General features: G+C 42.2%; 1 protein-coding gene across 16 annotated transcripts in view; it reads left to right on the forward strand.

Annotated features, from left to right (window-relative positions):
* The window catches only part of RAPGEF2 (Rap guanine nucleotide exchange factor 2), a 924,668-nt gene that overhangs the window by 811,126 nt on the left and 96,669 nt on the right, over nt 1-16,873 (forward strand). For 11 of the 16 annotated variants that reach the window (XM_086962364.1, XM_086962365.1, XM_086962376.1 and 8 more), the window contains 5 exons: nt 7,005-7,216; nt 8,835-8,958; nt 11,983-12,006; nt 13,270-13,493; nt 15,813-15,992. In XM_086962364.1, coding sequence (XP_086818490.1) covers nt 7,005-7,216; nt 8,835-8,958; nt 11,983-12,006; nt 13,270-13,493; nt 15,813-15,992 — 764 coding nt within the window. The remainder of the gene's footprint in view (nt 1-7,004; nt 7,217-8,834; nt 8,959-11,982; nt 12,007-13,269; nt 13,494-15,812; nt 15,993-16,873) is intronic. The other 5 variants (XM_086962369.1, XM_086962372.1, XM_086962373.1 and 2 more) reach the window with 1 other exon arrangement.

Consider the following 16,873-nt stretch of genomic DNA (forward strand, 5'->3'; position numbering starts at 1 on the left):
AGTAAACTAAGGTAGGAAAGTTATGTTACTAATGAGTACATCCAATTTTGTTTAAAGTTGTATTTAGTGTCAGTTCCCAGTCTTTGCAGACTTTTAAAACAACTACAAATGGCCGTGTTTTTCTCTTGGAATGATGGCAACCCTACTTAGAACCGACCATTGCAGGGAGCTTAAACAGTACAAAATTACCAACAACTTAATAGGTATTGATTCAATGTGTGAGAAGAAGGAAATATTAAAACTCCGAGGCTAGCGGGCCGATTTGAATAGAGTTCTATTGAATACTGGAGACTGGTGCGCTTTAGTTATAAAAGTTAGCAATTATGGTCTTTGTGCGTATTTCAGGGGGTTGTAGTGGCAGATAACACATAATCAGTAAACGTCTGTAAGCAGAAGAGCATGGAGTGTCGCACATGAACATACATGCCAACATTTTAGAGCATGCAATTGGAAGATTTTTAAAAGAATTGTCGGGAGAATATATTTTCCCCACTGACATTGTACCAGACGCTGTCTGCCTGATTCGGGTCTATTAGCATGTATGGTGACAGACAATCAGCATTTAATTTTTGGCAGTTTAATAACAGCGCGAACAAAAATAAGGTTCTGAACTCTGTTTTTATTTGCGCTATGTAAAACTGCGACGCAGTCTGCCTGATTTGGGTCTATTAGCATGTATGGTGAAAGACCATCAGCATTTATTTTTTGGCAGTTTAATAACTTAGCGCGGACAAAAATAGGGTTCTGAACTCTGTTTTTGTTTGCGCTATGTAAAACTACTGAAAATAAAATGTTGAAGCCTGTTGCATGCTCTAATCTCCCCCTCCAAGAATTAAGGACAAGGAGGTACTTCTTGGAGGGGTAGATTGAAGCTTGTATGACAGACACAAACATTTTGGGGCAGATTTATTATTCTTTCACTCAGCACAATGCAGCAAGCCACCTTGCTGTGCTACGTGATAGAGAAAGGGCGTGAATGCGCTGTATATTTACCAATATACGCCACATTCCTGTCCTTTCCTAATGCTGGCGTACTCTTGGATGCTTAGCGCAAAGCTGGCACATTGTGTCATGTTGCAAGGGTGTCTGTGTAGTAGGCAGGATTGTTTTTGTGCACGAAGGGACAACTTCTTGGACAAAAGCAATCCCCTGAGGCTCTTTACTCTTTTTATGGGCTCTGCAAAATGCAGCTCACTTAGAAAGAGGAGACAACGAGGAGAATTAAAAATAGAGAGGCATACCATTTTAACGCATTGCCTGGTCTATATCTAATTGTAAATTTGGGAATGCGACAAAATGTATGAGTGGATGTGTGGGAACACCCACGTTCCACCCGTGATACACCTCCCTGACGCAGATTAACACAAGGCAGCGATTTTCCCTGCCTTGTGTAACTCTAGATTTTTTTTTAAACATACTTTTATTGAAACACCTCGACGGAGTAAAAGCAGGATCACTTACAACTCGTAAGGCCTTTTGTTTTTGTTCTCATCTTATACATAATACATATGTGACCACGTTATAACTACTGGTTACAGATATTTATCGTCAGTCTACCGCTGATCCGACCATACGGGTATTTTCACATTCGGGAGTTAGAACTTGACAGCGAAAACAGTAACCAACCATGTTAATGTATGAATTAACTCTGTCTAACTAAACTGGTCCCAACCACCCTCCCTCCCCACCCCCCTTCCTGGTCTACCATTCCTGAGTCATATGGCCATCCACTAGATGGACCAAATGGTGTCCCGTGTTTTCCTTTGTCTGAGATCCTTAAGAGGTGGTCTGGGGTCTGTGTGGGTCTATCTATATTCCCATAAAAAAGGGGAAGAATCTCATCATGTTAGGGTGCGTTGTGTAGGGGGATAATTTAGTTGTTTAAAGGCCTCCAACATAACATCCCATTCCATAGAGATAGGCAGTTTGTGTAGTCCCCTTGCCTCCTCCCTCTGCTGAGTCGCACTCTCTGCACTACCCCACTGTATCATGTCCTCTTGCCTACTGTATAATGTCGGGCATCTAGGGAATTTCCATCTCAAGTGAGGGCTCGAACTGCCAGCAGTAGGGGCAAGGTCCAGGAAACGCCGTTGTACCTTTTGTGTTTTTTTATGCCTGCGGAGCCCCACGAGACATTCCAGGGCATTGTCTTGAACCGTCATTTGAGTGACTACCCCCAGATTGTGCCGAACCCTATTCCAATAATCTAATATACACGGGCAGGACCATAGCATATGCATGAAGTCTGCCTCATCGCTCTTGCAACGGGGGCAGTTGTGTTGGGCCTCTGGAAACATCCGATGTATCCTTTTCGGGGTGAGATAGGACCTATGTGGTATCATTGTTTGTATAAATTTCAATTTAACATTGCGGGGCACCTTCCTGGGGTGTTCTAGCATACTCTCCCACTCATTATCAGTAAGTTCTAAACCGGCGTCCTCAGGCCATTTCGTCCTAATTGCTACGAGTGTTATGCCAGTGTGATACCGGTATACAACCACTTGATAAGATACCCCCCTGCCCCCATGTAATACAGCAGATTAACCAGGTCATGCTGTGGGGGTTCCCTGCACTGTATTGCCCAAGTGTTCCTGATGTAGTGTGAAACGATGGCGTGTAGAATGTACTGATGGCCAGGTGCTCCAGTGACCTGCACAAAGGTGTTGTGGTCCAGGAGGTTGCCATCACCAAAAAAAAGGCACCTACCTCCTCCCCTACCTCCGTCCAGGCCCGTATTCTAGCCCTCGTAAGTCTACCCCCGGGGACGGGAATACCCAGTAATGGTATATTTGCAGCATAGGGGGTCGCCCCTGAAGTATACAGCAGTGCTTTCCTCCAACATAACAGCGCTGTCTTCAGTAACGGGGGCACCTCTAGGGGAATTTTAGCTTTGGGTAAAATCAAGGAATGTAGCCTACCCGGGTCAATGTCCCCCAGCATATATCCAATTTCATGTAGGTTCCTCCCCGCTGTCCAGTAAGATAGCCATTGGATTTGACAGGCATAATAATATGCCCTAAAGTCCGGGACCCCCAGTCCTCCCTTGCGGGATTCCAGTTGAAGTTTCTGAAGGCTGACTCACCGGCGACCCGCCCCCCATATACGTTCTACTAATATAAAGTTCAAGTGTAACTCTAGATTTATCAAGCTATGAAGGGACACGCAAGTGGCCTTGTGTTGCTTGAGAAATCTGCAAAACCTTGATAAGTATGCAGTGGCGGCCAGCATAGGTAAGAGTGGTGCGACGGGGTCGGGTAAGTCGACACATGATGGGAGAAGTAAAATTAAGTTTAAAAAACTATTCACGCCGAGCGCAAGGTAAGTGGTTTTATTTATTTTTTATTTTACTTCTCCCGTGGCATGTCGATTTACCCAGCCCCGCCTCTACGTGTGCCGGACGCCACTGTAAATATGGGCCTTTATTGTTGGCAGTTTTACAAAACTCCGAATTGGTGTTCTGCATTCTGGGATCGGGAGACTAGCCTTGAAATCGGTAGTATCCTGCCTGTATCTGGAGGGTTGACATGTATGCATGAAGGGGGTGGACTAAATCTGCCTTGCCAACCTCGTAAATCGGTCGATTATTCTGGAAATCTCTCTTTTTGCATTTTATATAGTGCGAACTCGATCCGAGTATTGGAGCGCTTTACCTGTGCAATAGTTAGATTACAAGAGGTCACATTTGTTTTTGTGGGCACGGGCAGGTTGCGTGATTTATCCAGAATCACAGGGTGTTGACCCACCCCGATGCACGAAGTTTTCTCCAAGTAGGCAGCTCTGCCGTAAGGGCACATCCTCTTTTTACAGGCAGCAATTAAAAAACTGCGCAATTCACCTCCTGGTACTGTGTCTCGGCGCGCTGTCTGTTTGAAAGCCCTCTTTAACCCTTTCAATGCTGATGACGAGCTCAGCTCGTCATGATGCACAGTTGAGCTGTGCTGATGACGAGCTGAGCTCGTCATGAATAATGTAAAATATCCATATCCAGCACAGGAGGGGGAAAACGCCTAGCAGCCAAGGTGTTAAACTCGCATTTGTTTTATAGCGTTGACTTGTTTTCCCTTTTGTTCAATTTTTAGTAAGTAGTGTGTGATTTTTTTTTTTTTTACTTGCTGCTCTGTCTCCCTCGTGTGGCAAATTGTAGAACTACTTTGCAATATTAATCCACTTTTATTAAATGACGCAAAGCTAGATATCATTTATTGCAAGAAAGATTACGAGGCTCCTTTCTTAATAGCGGAACATATAGAATTGTAAATGTTTACTTAGGAATAAACGAGAATGTTTTCTACACAGGTATACACAGCTTCTATCTGTAATCTTAAGTCACCCTACACATTTAGTAAATGGCTTTAAGTATTTTGGAATTGTTAACACACATAAAGTAGAACAGCACTTGTTATTAAGAAAGGTGTGTTAATTTGGAGCAACGTCCACAGTTTCTCAGAGGTGTTTTTTTGTTCAGTTATTCCGCGCTATAAATAGAGACTCATGTCACATAAGAGTGTGTAGTAGAGAGTAGTAGCGTGGAAGTAGATAGTGTGTAGTAGAGAGTAGTAGAGACTGCGTAGCACAGTAGTAGAGTGTGTAGTAGAATAGTGAGTGAGTAGTAGAGAATAGTAGAGAGTGTAGTAGAGAAGTGAGAGTGTAGTAGAGAGTAGTAGAGTGAGTAGTAGAGATTCTAGAGTAGTAGAGATTGTGTAGTAGAGTAGTAGAGTGTGTCGTAGAGAGTAGTAGAGTGAGTAGTAGAGATTGTGTAGTAGAGTGAGTAATAGATTAGTAGAGTGTGTGTAGTAGAGTGTGTATAGTAGAGAGTGTGTGTAGTAGAGAGTAGTAGAGAGTGTGTAGTACCCCTGCCTGTGGTAAACACAGGAAACGTGCAATTGACAGATATGAGCACCATGAGCATATGAAAGGACCACATTCGTCTTGGCAGCTCAAAAGACTGGTGGTGCTAGGGAAATGGCTTTTGATGTAACCATGAGCAACACAGAACAGTTAGTGTTGCGGGAAGCCGGGACTCACCCCATAACAGTGGACGAACAGCTGGTATGATGGGACATATGGGCATCTTGTGCTGGGGCTTAGCTATGAAAACGTATAGGAGTGCGGCTGCCCAACAACACACGTGTGGCTAAAGCACAAACTTTCACTGCACTTCGATGACTCTTCGGAGAGACAGTTGTAGGTTGCTTTACAAGCGCCACGGTCCTGTGAGACTAAGGAGGAGTGTAACATTAGGATCGAAGATTCGCTAACCAGAGCTGTCGCTCGCCCAATGATCAGCCCCAGGTGATGTCCCCAGGTCACTCACCTCCCGCACTTTGTTCCTCTTGTCCCGCACTCCGGGATCGGCTGGTTCTCCCCCGGCGGCCCCCAAGAGCGGTTTAAAGACTATCCCCTTGGGTGTTCATAGTCAACAGCTTGGAAGAGTCCGGCAGAAAGAAGAGCACTCTGAAGCAGAGTGTCGCGAAGGCGCTGAACACCAGCAATAGCGCAAACTTTTCGCTCAGGCTGAAGTCGCCCGTCGGCTTCCTTAGCCTGGGGTGGCCAGCCAGCGGCGGGGGCAGCAACGCGAGGCCCGGCATGGTCCCCAAGTGGCTCACACCCGCCGCACGGGCTCCCTCTGATGGAAACCGGCACCCCGCAACAGGCTGGCCTCCATCAGATCACGATAATGGGAGACCTGCTGCAGCCGATCTGCCTCTGCCCGCTGCTCTCTCTTCTCTAGGGAAGTTGCTGCCGCCTGGTGCCTGAGGTAAAAGTGACAGCGAATAGGGGCTGGACGGAGCGAATGAGGCGGAGTTGAGAGCAAGGGTCTGGGAGAGTTGAAGCTTTAGACCCTTTACAATAACAAGACTCCAACAGCCGTGGGACCCACGTGGGCAAAGGGAGGGTGGCTCGAGCCCTACGCGTACCACACACTCGCACTTATACAACCTAAAATAACCCTAAATAATGGGAGTGAAACAACCAGGCTTTACGTACCCAACTTCATGCCTATATCACCCAATTTGATGTACAATTCTGTTACTACAGCTTTTCCCATTGTCCCGACCAGCAGTGAACTCTTATATAAAAGCAAATATCCTAGGTGGTTTTGTCACAGCCTTTTCTCTTTTAGAGCCGCCCCACTTGGACTGGCTTGGCATGACTTGCTGCTGTGGTAAAAGTGTTCTTATCTTCTTTATGGGGCGAAACAGATGGCCTCATAAAGAAGATAAGAAAGCTTTTACCACAGCAGTAAGTCAAGGAACCCCGTCTGAAAGGGACGGGGCTAAAAGAGAAAGAAGAACGTCACTAGGACCTCTTCTCCAATGGCTGGCCACTGTTTAGCATGAACGGTGACGCCAGCCAATGGAAAAGAGGGACGGGGCTTAACCTCGCTAGTGAAACTTACTGAATCTCATTAAATCTCGCCGTCTCGACTGCGCATGTGCGCAGTCTTTCGCAGGCCGAGACCTAAAAAGAAGTGGGGGGAAGCTGAAGTCACGACAGGAAGTGACGTCACAGAAGGTGGCTTGTACTCAGTTGCAGTTTATAGTTATCGATCTCCCGGTAAAATAAGTGTTTGGGTTTACACTGAATGTTGATTTTAAGCTATTCTGTGGGTCAGTTGAATACGATCCCCTTTAGGGACATGTAAAAACTAGGAAGGCTATTTGGAGAAATTTAGAAATGTTGGCTGAGGTCTTGGGGACTAACTACTGCCATTTTGAAGCTTTGAGGGTAGGTGTCATGTAGGATAGGTGACCTAAAGCTCAATAAGGAGCTGGTAAAGAATGAGAGGCCAGGCGTGTTAATTTCTTTTGGGGAAAACCGGTATTAACTGACTGAAGGAGGGTGAGTTCCATGACCAAGAGCTGTCTGATGGCAAGGGAGCTTGTTGAGGGTGGAGTAGAAAGTTTGACATACATTAGTTGGGGAAAACTGTAGCATAATCATTATTTGAGTGTGGGGTGCAAAGGATTACGTTTCTTCTCTCATCCTTTTTCTCTTTCCAGCGGTCTCAATCTGGCTCCGGTGGCGAGACTTCGGGCTACATGGGAAAAACTTCCCAGCAAATACGAGAAGCTTTTCCAAGATCTGCAGGACCTGTTTGACCCATCGAGGAACATGGCAAAATATCGGAATGTCCTCAATAGCCAAAACCTGCAGCCTCCCATCATTCCTCTCTTCCCTGTGATCAAGAAGGATCTCACTTTCCTGCATGAAGGTGAGCCCCAGTGCCACCCTACACTCTGTGCCCTACCTGTTCTAGGTAGCAAACCCTGCCAAGTTTAAATGGAGATTATAACACACAGATTCTCTTGGAGCCCTAGATGGTAGTCACAGTCCAGTGCTCGAGGAAATACACCAGTGTTTTTCATATCAGTAGGGAATATGCATGACACCTGCTTGAAATGTAATATACATTTTAATATATTTAGTTTTAGGTAACCGTCCTCTAAAGGTAGGATTCTCCAAGGTAGAGAGTATTGGAAATGTAATGATAGCCAATGATCAATCCATCATAATGACAATATTGGTTTTGTAAGGGAGTTCTCACCAAGTAAAGTACGGGTGAACCCTGTGTTGCCCTCTTCTGTACTGTGCCTGCTTTTTTGGGAAGCTGGAAGGTATAAGATTTCTGCTCTACTAATCCAGGTGCTCTAGGAAACACTAGATGCACGTGTGCACATTCAAGAATTCAAACCCAGGAAGTGAGTAGCCGTTTTAATTTTTTTTTTACCAGTGAACCAATATTCACTATTAATGTGCAGTATTTGCTGTATATTAGCGTCAGTTGTGCTTTTCTTTTTTTATATCAAATGTATTAATGTGTACTACACGTAATTGCATAAACATGGTTGAGGACACAAAACCATTTATTAAAAAAAAATACAATTGTTATAAAATATTACAGGAGTAACACGGCTAGAGTTAATCGAAGTTGGTAGAACCATAGTAGAAACACACACATAAGAGGAAATGGTTAAAGCAAGATGAAATAAAAAGTCGAATGCAATGCACCCACCCTTTCAGAATGGCTTTATTTTTTGTCTGGTGCAGTGTTTTGTTTACCTTAGTTTAAATTCTTATTCTAAGTCACAAGCCTTGGATGCGTGGCATTAGAAATCGACGATGACTGATAGTTTTGTGTAGTCCGCATTTCAAAACTGATACAAACAAGGGAGGAATGCAATTCTTAATTTTATATATTTTGTGGACAGGGATTTTTCACAGTTTGACAAAACAGGTCAGGGAAACTCTACATGCTGCATTGTCCAATTTAGTTGGTGGTGGGGTTCGACAAGTTGAGGTGGGTCCTCCTTAATGTATGACATATTTTCTTGCCGGTATCCGAAGTGTCTAACACACAGATTAGATTTGTGAATATATCTGTCTTCTTTACATGCATCAACACGGGATGCCTCCACCACACTTCCAACTTGTGTATATTTCTCTGACTCTGCTCTACAAGTCCATCTTCAAGCCTGCACCCCAGAGAACAGAAAATCACTACAAATACCAAACGTATTCTTGAAGTGTGCTGGTCCAAGAAGCTCCCAGGAGCTTTTTGCAACCTCGCTGCTTTTCTCATGACTACTTTGTGGCTGAAGCTTCTGCTTCGAATGCTTGTGCTGCTGAATTCTGAAAGTTAACTTCTCGAGTTAGTGTTGCTTCGACCCCACAAGATGTTGCTCTGCATGAGGGTGACTTATTTGGATCTTGAAGGGTTAATTTCACCCAAATCCCATTGATCTGCTATAGTGAACAGTTTGGTGAGTCGTAATGCTCAGCTGATTTCACCAATTACATATGCCTTCTTTTATCTCCTTATCTCCTCCCAGGTAATGACTCAAAAGTGGAGGGCTTGGTCAATTTTGAGAAGCTGCGAATGATTGCAAAAGAAATCCGCCATGTTGGCAGAATGGCTTCAGTGAACATGGATCCGGCTTTGATGTTCAGGACAAGGTATGTCATTAATAAAGAGAGGATTCAATGATAATTTGGCCATCTTGCGTGCACTGGCCTCACAAACTGTGGTGTGTTTTTCTATACAAGAGGCTAATATAATTTGTATGGATTTCCAGGAGAAATCTATGTATATGAAAATAAGTGTGTGTGTGTGTGAGAGATTTTATATATATAAATATATACGGGGTGTTTAATTGACATTTTACAAGAACGTGGAGCCTGCTGAGGTTCAAATTGGGCACTACAACCCCCAACATGCTTTTCATTGGAGAGGGCATGTAAAGGAAAAATTAAGGTTGTAGTGCAATTTCCGCGCTTTGCCTGTGAAGCCCCGCCCTATGATTAAGATGGATGAGCATCGAAACGCGTCAGGGCAACATAAATGAACGAGGTAACGATGTGCTGTTTTGTGAAATAAAAGGTTCAGTGAACAACCTGTTGTTGGAGTGGCGTCTCTATGCTCTGGGGCATTTTTGAGAATATATATATATGTATATGTGTATATGTATATATATATTTGTATATGTGTGTGTATATATATGTTTTGCAACACTAAATTTAAACCTTGGTGGATCGCGAAGAATGGAGCACGGACCACAGTTAGATGCAGGAAACTATTCTTTATTGACAGCTCATTAAGCCTCAGCAGGGGTGTGTGTGTGTGTGTGTGTCAGTCAGTCAGTCTGAGTAAATTGGTTCCACTCTTCCTACTCCCAGCCGGTGACGAGAAGAGACAGAGTCACGGACACCAAATATTTGTGGAACTTCAGGTCTTTATTCCAACAGCTATGCCGCATTTTGGATAACGATTTATCCTTGCTCGTATGCGGAAACGCAGTCCGCTCTCTATTTTAATACCCACAGTACTCGTTAAGGTGAAATCTCTATGGCCCACCCATGTCATGTGATACTCACAGACATGGAAGACATACTATTGAAGTGCTGTGCTCTTTTCTTTGTTTATCTTTTCTATTGTGCGCGCACACACATACATTAATAAAATAAATATATTAATGACAATCTGGTCCAATAATTTAAAAAAACATGGTAATCCTTGTTTTCTTTAAAAAATTATAAAGCAAATAATATCTGCTTAAATGCAAGATAAGATGATTGGCACCTGCAATAAAAACGGCTCTTAGATATATGCTGGGTCTATCACTGTATTTTTTAAATATAAATACATGACATGGTATAAATAGTTAAATCCATTTGTTACATAGTGCTTAAAACAATAGATAGAACAAATCTAGTTAAATCTATTTATAGATCTATGCATGTGCAAATAAAAGCAAAACACCCCACATAGCCGTTTGTTTCACATCTTGATTTATCTGAATACATTCATGAATCTCAGTGCCAGGCATCGATGTAAACATATTTAGGACCTAATAAATATGTGCAAAATTTAGCTGAATGTAAACAATTAGATAGCACCCAATTCAACTTGGTATATGATGCTATGAAGTGCAATGTGCTGTATTTTTAAAGTGCTAAATATATGTGCAAAAAGTGCAAAACAATTGTTCATCACCAATGGGTGTATAAAAATGTATATATTAAGTTAAAAAACGGGTACGGTGTATTTTCAGCTGGGGAAAGATAAAACCGTTGTGGTTAAGTACATGAAAATATATTGCAATCATTACAGGAAATTGTGGAGGACTTCAGTATTGTTAAGGCCCCTTGGGTGTTTGCTGTCTAGTTCTAGGATCATGTTAGTTTCAAGTTGCCTCAGTGATTGTTCCCTATTGCCCCCTCTTTGGAGACTGGGGATTGCTGAGTTTACAAAGTAACTCAGGCAGTTGATATTATTGCCATGCACTGCTTTAAAGTGCCTGGCTACTGGGTATTCTGTATCGTTGTTGACAATGGCACGCAAGTGTTGTAAAATTCTGACATGCACCTGTAGTTTTATACTGCCCACATATCTGAGGCCACAGATGTCAGAACATATACGGCATACTCTGCTTTGCAGTTGTAACTGCCTTTGATCCTATACTCATTGGGGCTGAAAGGAGTCATATACTTGGTGGTGGTTACACCAAATCTGCAAGCTCGGCATGAGGAGCATTTGTAGAAACCCTGTATTGGTTATAGCCACGTCGATTTATTGGTAAGGGTTTCTTGGCTTTTTCTCACTATTTGCGTTCTCATGGAGATACCTTTTCTAAAGGTAATAGTCGGGCAGTTGGATAGATCTGGTGCCAATATACATACATGAAAATACTAAACTTTGTAAGAACTGAAAGCGTGAATATGCTAATATTGTCATCATCATCATCATCATCATCTAGCCTCACTCTGTGCCTGTAGTGTTCGTGTGTATAGTTTAACCCTTAATAAAGAGAAAGGTTTGGGAGGAGAATCGCCAGCCCTCGTTCAACTCATCCACTGCCACTCAATCACTCTCAAACCAACCTCACTTTTGAATCTGCTGCCAGGGGCCCATCTCACCTCCAGATCCATAATCACTAGTGCTTTTAACAGTAGCTCATGCATTAAATGTCAATCATCACAGGGCAGGTTATAATCCTCTGTATCTTTTTAATAGATATCTGTTCAAAAGACCTGTTTTGAGGAGATTAAGTAAAAGCTTCAAAAATATGGTTCCCTATGCTTTCACTCCATTTTTTGTCACATACTTATCAAACCCTTTAATTGATAACACCACGTGATATCGTTAGAAGATTGTCTTATTTATATTTGTGGAAAGGATGTTTTTGCCTCGCTTAACTCCCCAAATCCAGAAGTATGTATCTGCTGATTGTACGGTTGAAAGCAATGGTGAAATGGACCTTTGTAATTTATGTTCACAGATAGTTTGACTACATGCACTGAATGGCGAAGGTCAGTTGTGTTGTTGCCAGTGTACCACTGTGGGTGATGGGCTGGATGTGACAATGTGCACGCTTGTGCTACTGCTCGTCCTGCAGTCTGGGCCTGTCTCTCTGAGCTTGTGATCTCTCTCTCTGTCTCTTTCTATACCCATGCTTTACTCTCCACGGGTCTCACTTGCAGGAAGAAGAAATGGAGGAGCTTGGGGTAAGTGGCTGGTGAGAACACAGCTCAGCCTCCGTGCCATTACCCCTCCACCACCCATTTACATTGTTTCCCATTTGCTGAGCTACCTTTCTGCTGCTGCTTCCCTTTGTTGTGCTGTATCCCTCCTACTGCTGCAGATTGTAAGAGTATTTTCAAAAGTACCTTTTGAATCCAAAAGTCCTGTGTGCATCTGAGGAGTCCTCAAAGTAGAACAGTGACACAGGTTGAACATTTGTGATGAGCTTAGTGCCGCGAAGCACAGTGTCTAGTTATTCCATCATTAAGATCATTTCGCACTAGTGCACATAGTTGTTCAGTTTACTGTAATAATATTTAAACTTCATTGAAATGACTATCGCCTTCAATCAAATTCTGTAGCAACCTGCCCAAGATCAATGTTATTCATCGGGAGCATGCAATAATAGTGACTGAGCAATACATCAGTGTAAAGATAACAAAAATAGATGAGAAAGCATTTCTACCCACAGAACTCCTGAGCTGGAAATTGTATGTTGCGTAGGGAGCGCAGCGCTTATGTCATTCTTTGTAGATAGTTGGCCGTGCAGTATTTGTGAGACATTTTCAGCACCTACTTTTCTACAGCTGAGCCTAACCTACTATTGACCAATCCTGTGACACCACCCTCATTCCTAATAAGCCACCTGTCAGCATCTCCATATCCATACGTTTAAAACAGTGCATGCCTTTTGATGTTTCCTCATTAACAAATTGACCTATTTTACTTGCAAGAAAAAAATAACACTAAGAACAGGTTGGGGATTCTACTGGAGAGTGTCAAAATATCTATCGGTTTTTGTTTGATATTTGTAACATCTCCAGTGTTGTCCAGGATCATTTGAATACCGTTAATATGTATAGTATATGTCAATGTTAGAAATCCAGTAACAATGCAAGTTGCAGTGCGGTAGTGGCTTGTTTTTATTTTACATTATTTTTGTATCTACTTGCATGCAATTTTTTTTTTGCCGCCCGCATTTGGTGTATAAAGTGCACAAGAGCAATCACTGGAAAGCTCTAGTGTAAGGAAGCATTCCTGTATAGGTCCTTATAGACTAGAAACTTTATAAAACGTAATAAATCATAATAACAGTACTCTTTCTCGTTGTTCATTTTCGTCGCCCTTCCTATAGTTTAACAGTTTGAAACAAGCCCAACTTTAAGACATGGGGCGTTCTGCATATGTGTGCTGGTCTTTTTTGGCTGACCTACATCACTGCCTTGTTCTTTCTCCCCGCTTGTTAGGTCGCTTAGCCAGGGCAGCACAAACGCAGCAGTGCTCGATGTTGCTCAGACTGGTGGACATAAAAAACGGGTGCGCCGCAGCTCCTTCCTCAATGCAAAGAAGCTGTATGAAGATGCCCAAATGGCACGGAAGGTGAAGCAGTACTTATCCAACTTGGAACTTGAGATGGATGAAGAGAACTTGCAGACACTATCGTTGCAGTGTGAACAATCCACCAACACATGTGAGTTGCACTGTAGAATATCCAGTTAAAATGCAATACTTTTGGTCTCTAACAAATGGAGAAAGTGTTTTTTTATATTGGACACCTACAACCACAGCACTGCAGGTTTATTGCCAAGGTTCCTCCTGAAAAGAGTATTCAGAATCAGAATCAATAATCTTTATTCGACACATGCCAACTTGACCATACAAGTATATAGTATAGAATTTTGTATAACATTATGACAAATACATAAATAGAAACTCATCCAAACGTATCTGTTTTAAAAAGATAAAATACAGATAAAATATATTAAAAACAAGTACATTAATCTGAAAGAGACTCCTCAAAAACAGGACAGGAGAGGCCTATGCATCACACCCTAATCAAGACAACCGCAGTTATAAAGTGATCCTGAGAGCTTTTCTCGTTTTAATTGCATACGCTAGGAAGGACGCTGTAACAAAACAAGTCTTTATATCATTCATTTCCATCAAGCGGTTTTATACGTAAATAAGCCTTCACTTAGCAAAAGGGCCATAGATACTTTTTTCTGCCTCCAAGGTAGAACTTGCAGTAACTGGTTATGTGTAATGTAGATTACAGCGTCTCATTATCACAGGGGCATATATTGTCTTTTTATACCCACCTAGTGCCCGTAGGAAATACAGTCAAGTCATGAAAAATGGAGAGACAGAATCTTGTTAAAAGAAATCTATAGTATGAGTTATGAACCCAACCAAGATAGCTCCGAGATCTCTGGTGGGTAGAACAGGATAAATAAATTGCGACTGTTGGTCGTGTCTCCACTCCAGTATTCGGAATGAGCCCACTTTATCTCTTGCGGAGACTTCCACAAATGTGTGTCGTTGTCTCTGATAATTTGCTGTGACTGCCTAAATTTGGAAAGCACAAAATCTTACACATATGGTCCTGCGATGTGCAGTCCCTGATAATTTCCTGGGTTAATTTAGCTTCATTTTTTCACCAACTAAAATGTCAAAGTAGCATTGGTTTCTGTTCTAGGATCTTCGCTATGGGTTGTAGACCTAATTTGAGGTGTAAAATGGTGCTTGATGGGACTATCAGCCTTTTCAGAAATTCATCTTATGGTTTTTTTCAGGATTGTTTTGTCCCCCAAGAGTATTCATTATTTGACCTTCTCAACACAGCCATTGCCAATGCAGCAAGAATTCTAATCCCATTCTAATGAACTGAAGAAGTGAATAAACCCTTGTTATGGGCATTATTTCTACCCCATCAGTTTGTTTGACAGAGCTAGCAGAATGTACAACCACTTACTACTTCGACAGTGGCTGTACTCTGCTCTTTGTCACACTGTCAGTAAAGATTAGGCTCTTAATCTTGTACTCATCGTCCTTCGATGCAGAATCAGAAGGATACATTGAGGCCAAGAACATGATGCTGTGGAAGGCAGGACTTGTCAATTAATACTTCGAGTACAGAAAATCAATTAATGTTACTTGCAAGAGGGGTTTTTGGAAAATGTGCTAAAACTTTCTTTGTGATCATTTCAGATACACACCCTTTTAAAGGACTATAATACCTAAGTGTACCATCTGAACCATATAGGTTTCCTTAAAGACCGCTTCAGTGCCAGTCTGAAGTCTTGGATCGGTGGCTAATTTAGTTGCTCAGGCTTGAAATACTCATGCCACACAACAGACAAATGTGTTTCAATCATAGATTGAGGATCAAAATAATGTTTCTAAAACCTTAGTAAGAATCTTTGAAGTAATTTGTAATGCTGTGTCTTTGAAACCTGTTGCTTCAAGCTCAGGGTTGATAGTTGGTTCGCAAGCATCACTTCAGTGGGTGTCCAGCTTCCAGTGAGTTGCTTTCTGGTATGATTGTTTTCCACTTCTCTTTTTTCTAAGACAGCAACATAAGATTTGGATCTAAGTTTTTATTATCAAAGAAACTTCTGTGTATGTGTGTTCACTCCCGGACAGCATCCTGGATGTATCAAGCAATTGTTTTGATACCTGTCTGACATTTAAGAAGTCTCAGCGGCATGAGATGTGCTTTCCTAAGTTTCAGTTGATTGATGTCAGATTTTCATTTGTGGCTGGTTCTAGGGTGACAAAAAGCAATGTGACCTCCTCTGGCACCAATATCAGGCAGCCTCAGGTTGCCCTACTATGGAAGAAAAATTAGCTGGTGCAGAAATGTCAGGGAGAGTGTCACACTGCATCAGCTCTGCTTGCAATGCTAATGAGCCAACATGTACAACATGCTTTTAATGCCCAGAATAACATGTCATTCATATTTTGTAACATTTATTTTAACATTGATTTCCAATTTCTTCATCCTACGCAGTGCCTAAAAATTCATGTGACAAGCGATCTGGTAAACCCGAGACCTCTCCGGTGGCCCCCAGGGCAGGGACCCAGCAAAAGTTGCAGCAGCAAAGCAAAGTGAACCAGGCATTGCAGGTCCCAGCTGTATCGCTTTATCCCTCTAGAAAGAAAGTACCTGTGAAGGACCTGCCACCATTTGGTATGCTAAAACAATCTATGTTGATTCACTTTATATACAAATGCTTTTCTGTGCCTGCCTCTGCAGTTTGATTGCAAGCTAATTCACACCACTGTGACTCAGTGTGTACACCACTGCCACCTGTCATCTTTCCCTCACTCTACCAGTTGTGACGTTATTCGCTACAGCTGTCAAAACACTTATTCTAAAAAACATGCACGAGTTTCAAACACGTTGGTGTGTTTCAGCGTGTCTAGCAAACACTAAGAGGCAGATTTAATTAATAAAAGGTAGATTTACAGTGTTTAATTTGTGCCATATGTTGCAGGTTGTGGGCACTGGGACTTACTTCTCAATATCAGACTTTGACGCAGATCTAGTGAGGAGGGGACGAGAAAGACAGGAAGATGGTGAAAAGGGGAGAAAGCAGGAATGAAATAGAATATACAAGAGTGGAATAGAGACGGAGAGTGTAGAATAGTGGAATAACAAGTCACGAGAGGGTACTGCTGCCGAGATGACAGACAGTTTGCTGTCCCACCAAAATGATCTATGTTACTGTTACACCATGAATGTTATAAACTAAATAAAATTCAACATGTCCGAGCAGATATATTGTTTTTTTCCTCCCAAAATAATAACTTTAAACACAAAAGTCAAATCAAATATTAATGTCACTTAAAATGGCCAAACATCATAATATAGTTTGAGAAAAAGGGCACAAATGATCTCAGTATAGCCTTACCTATTCCACAAACATCACCATTGCTAAGCATTACACCACCATCACATATAGTTTTTGTATCACTAAGCATTGCAGATCCTTGGTGCACTCTCATCCTTCACAGTTGATGTTTGGCTCACCGATGGTTATAGCATTACCTTTGATTTAGAATTACCTT

The sequence above is a fragment of the Lissotriton vulgaris genome, chromosome 3_1, assembly GCF_964263255.1.
Source record: "Lissotriton vulgaris chromosome 3_1, aLisVul1.2, whole genome shotgun sequence".
NCBI lineage: Eukaryota > Metazoa > Chordata > Amphibia > Caudata > Salamandridae > Lissotriton > Lissotriton vulgaris.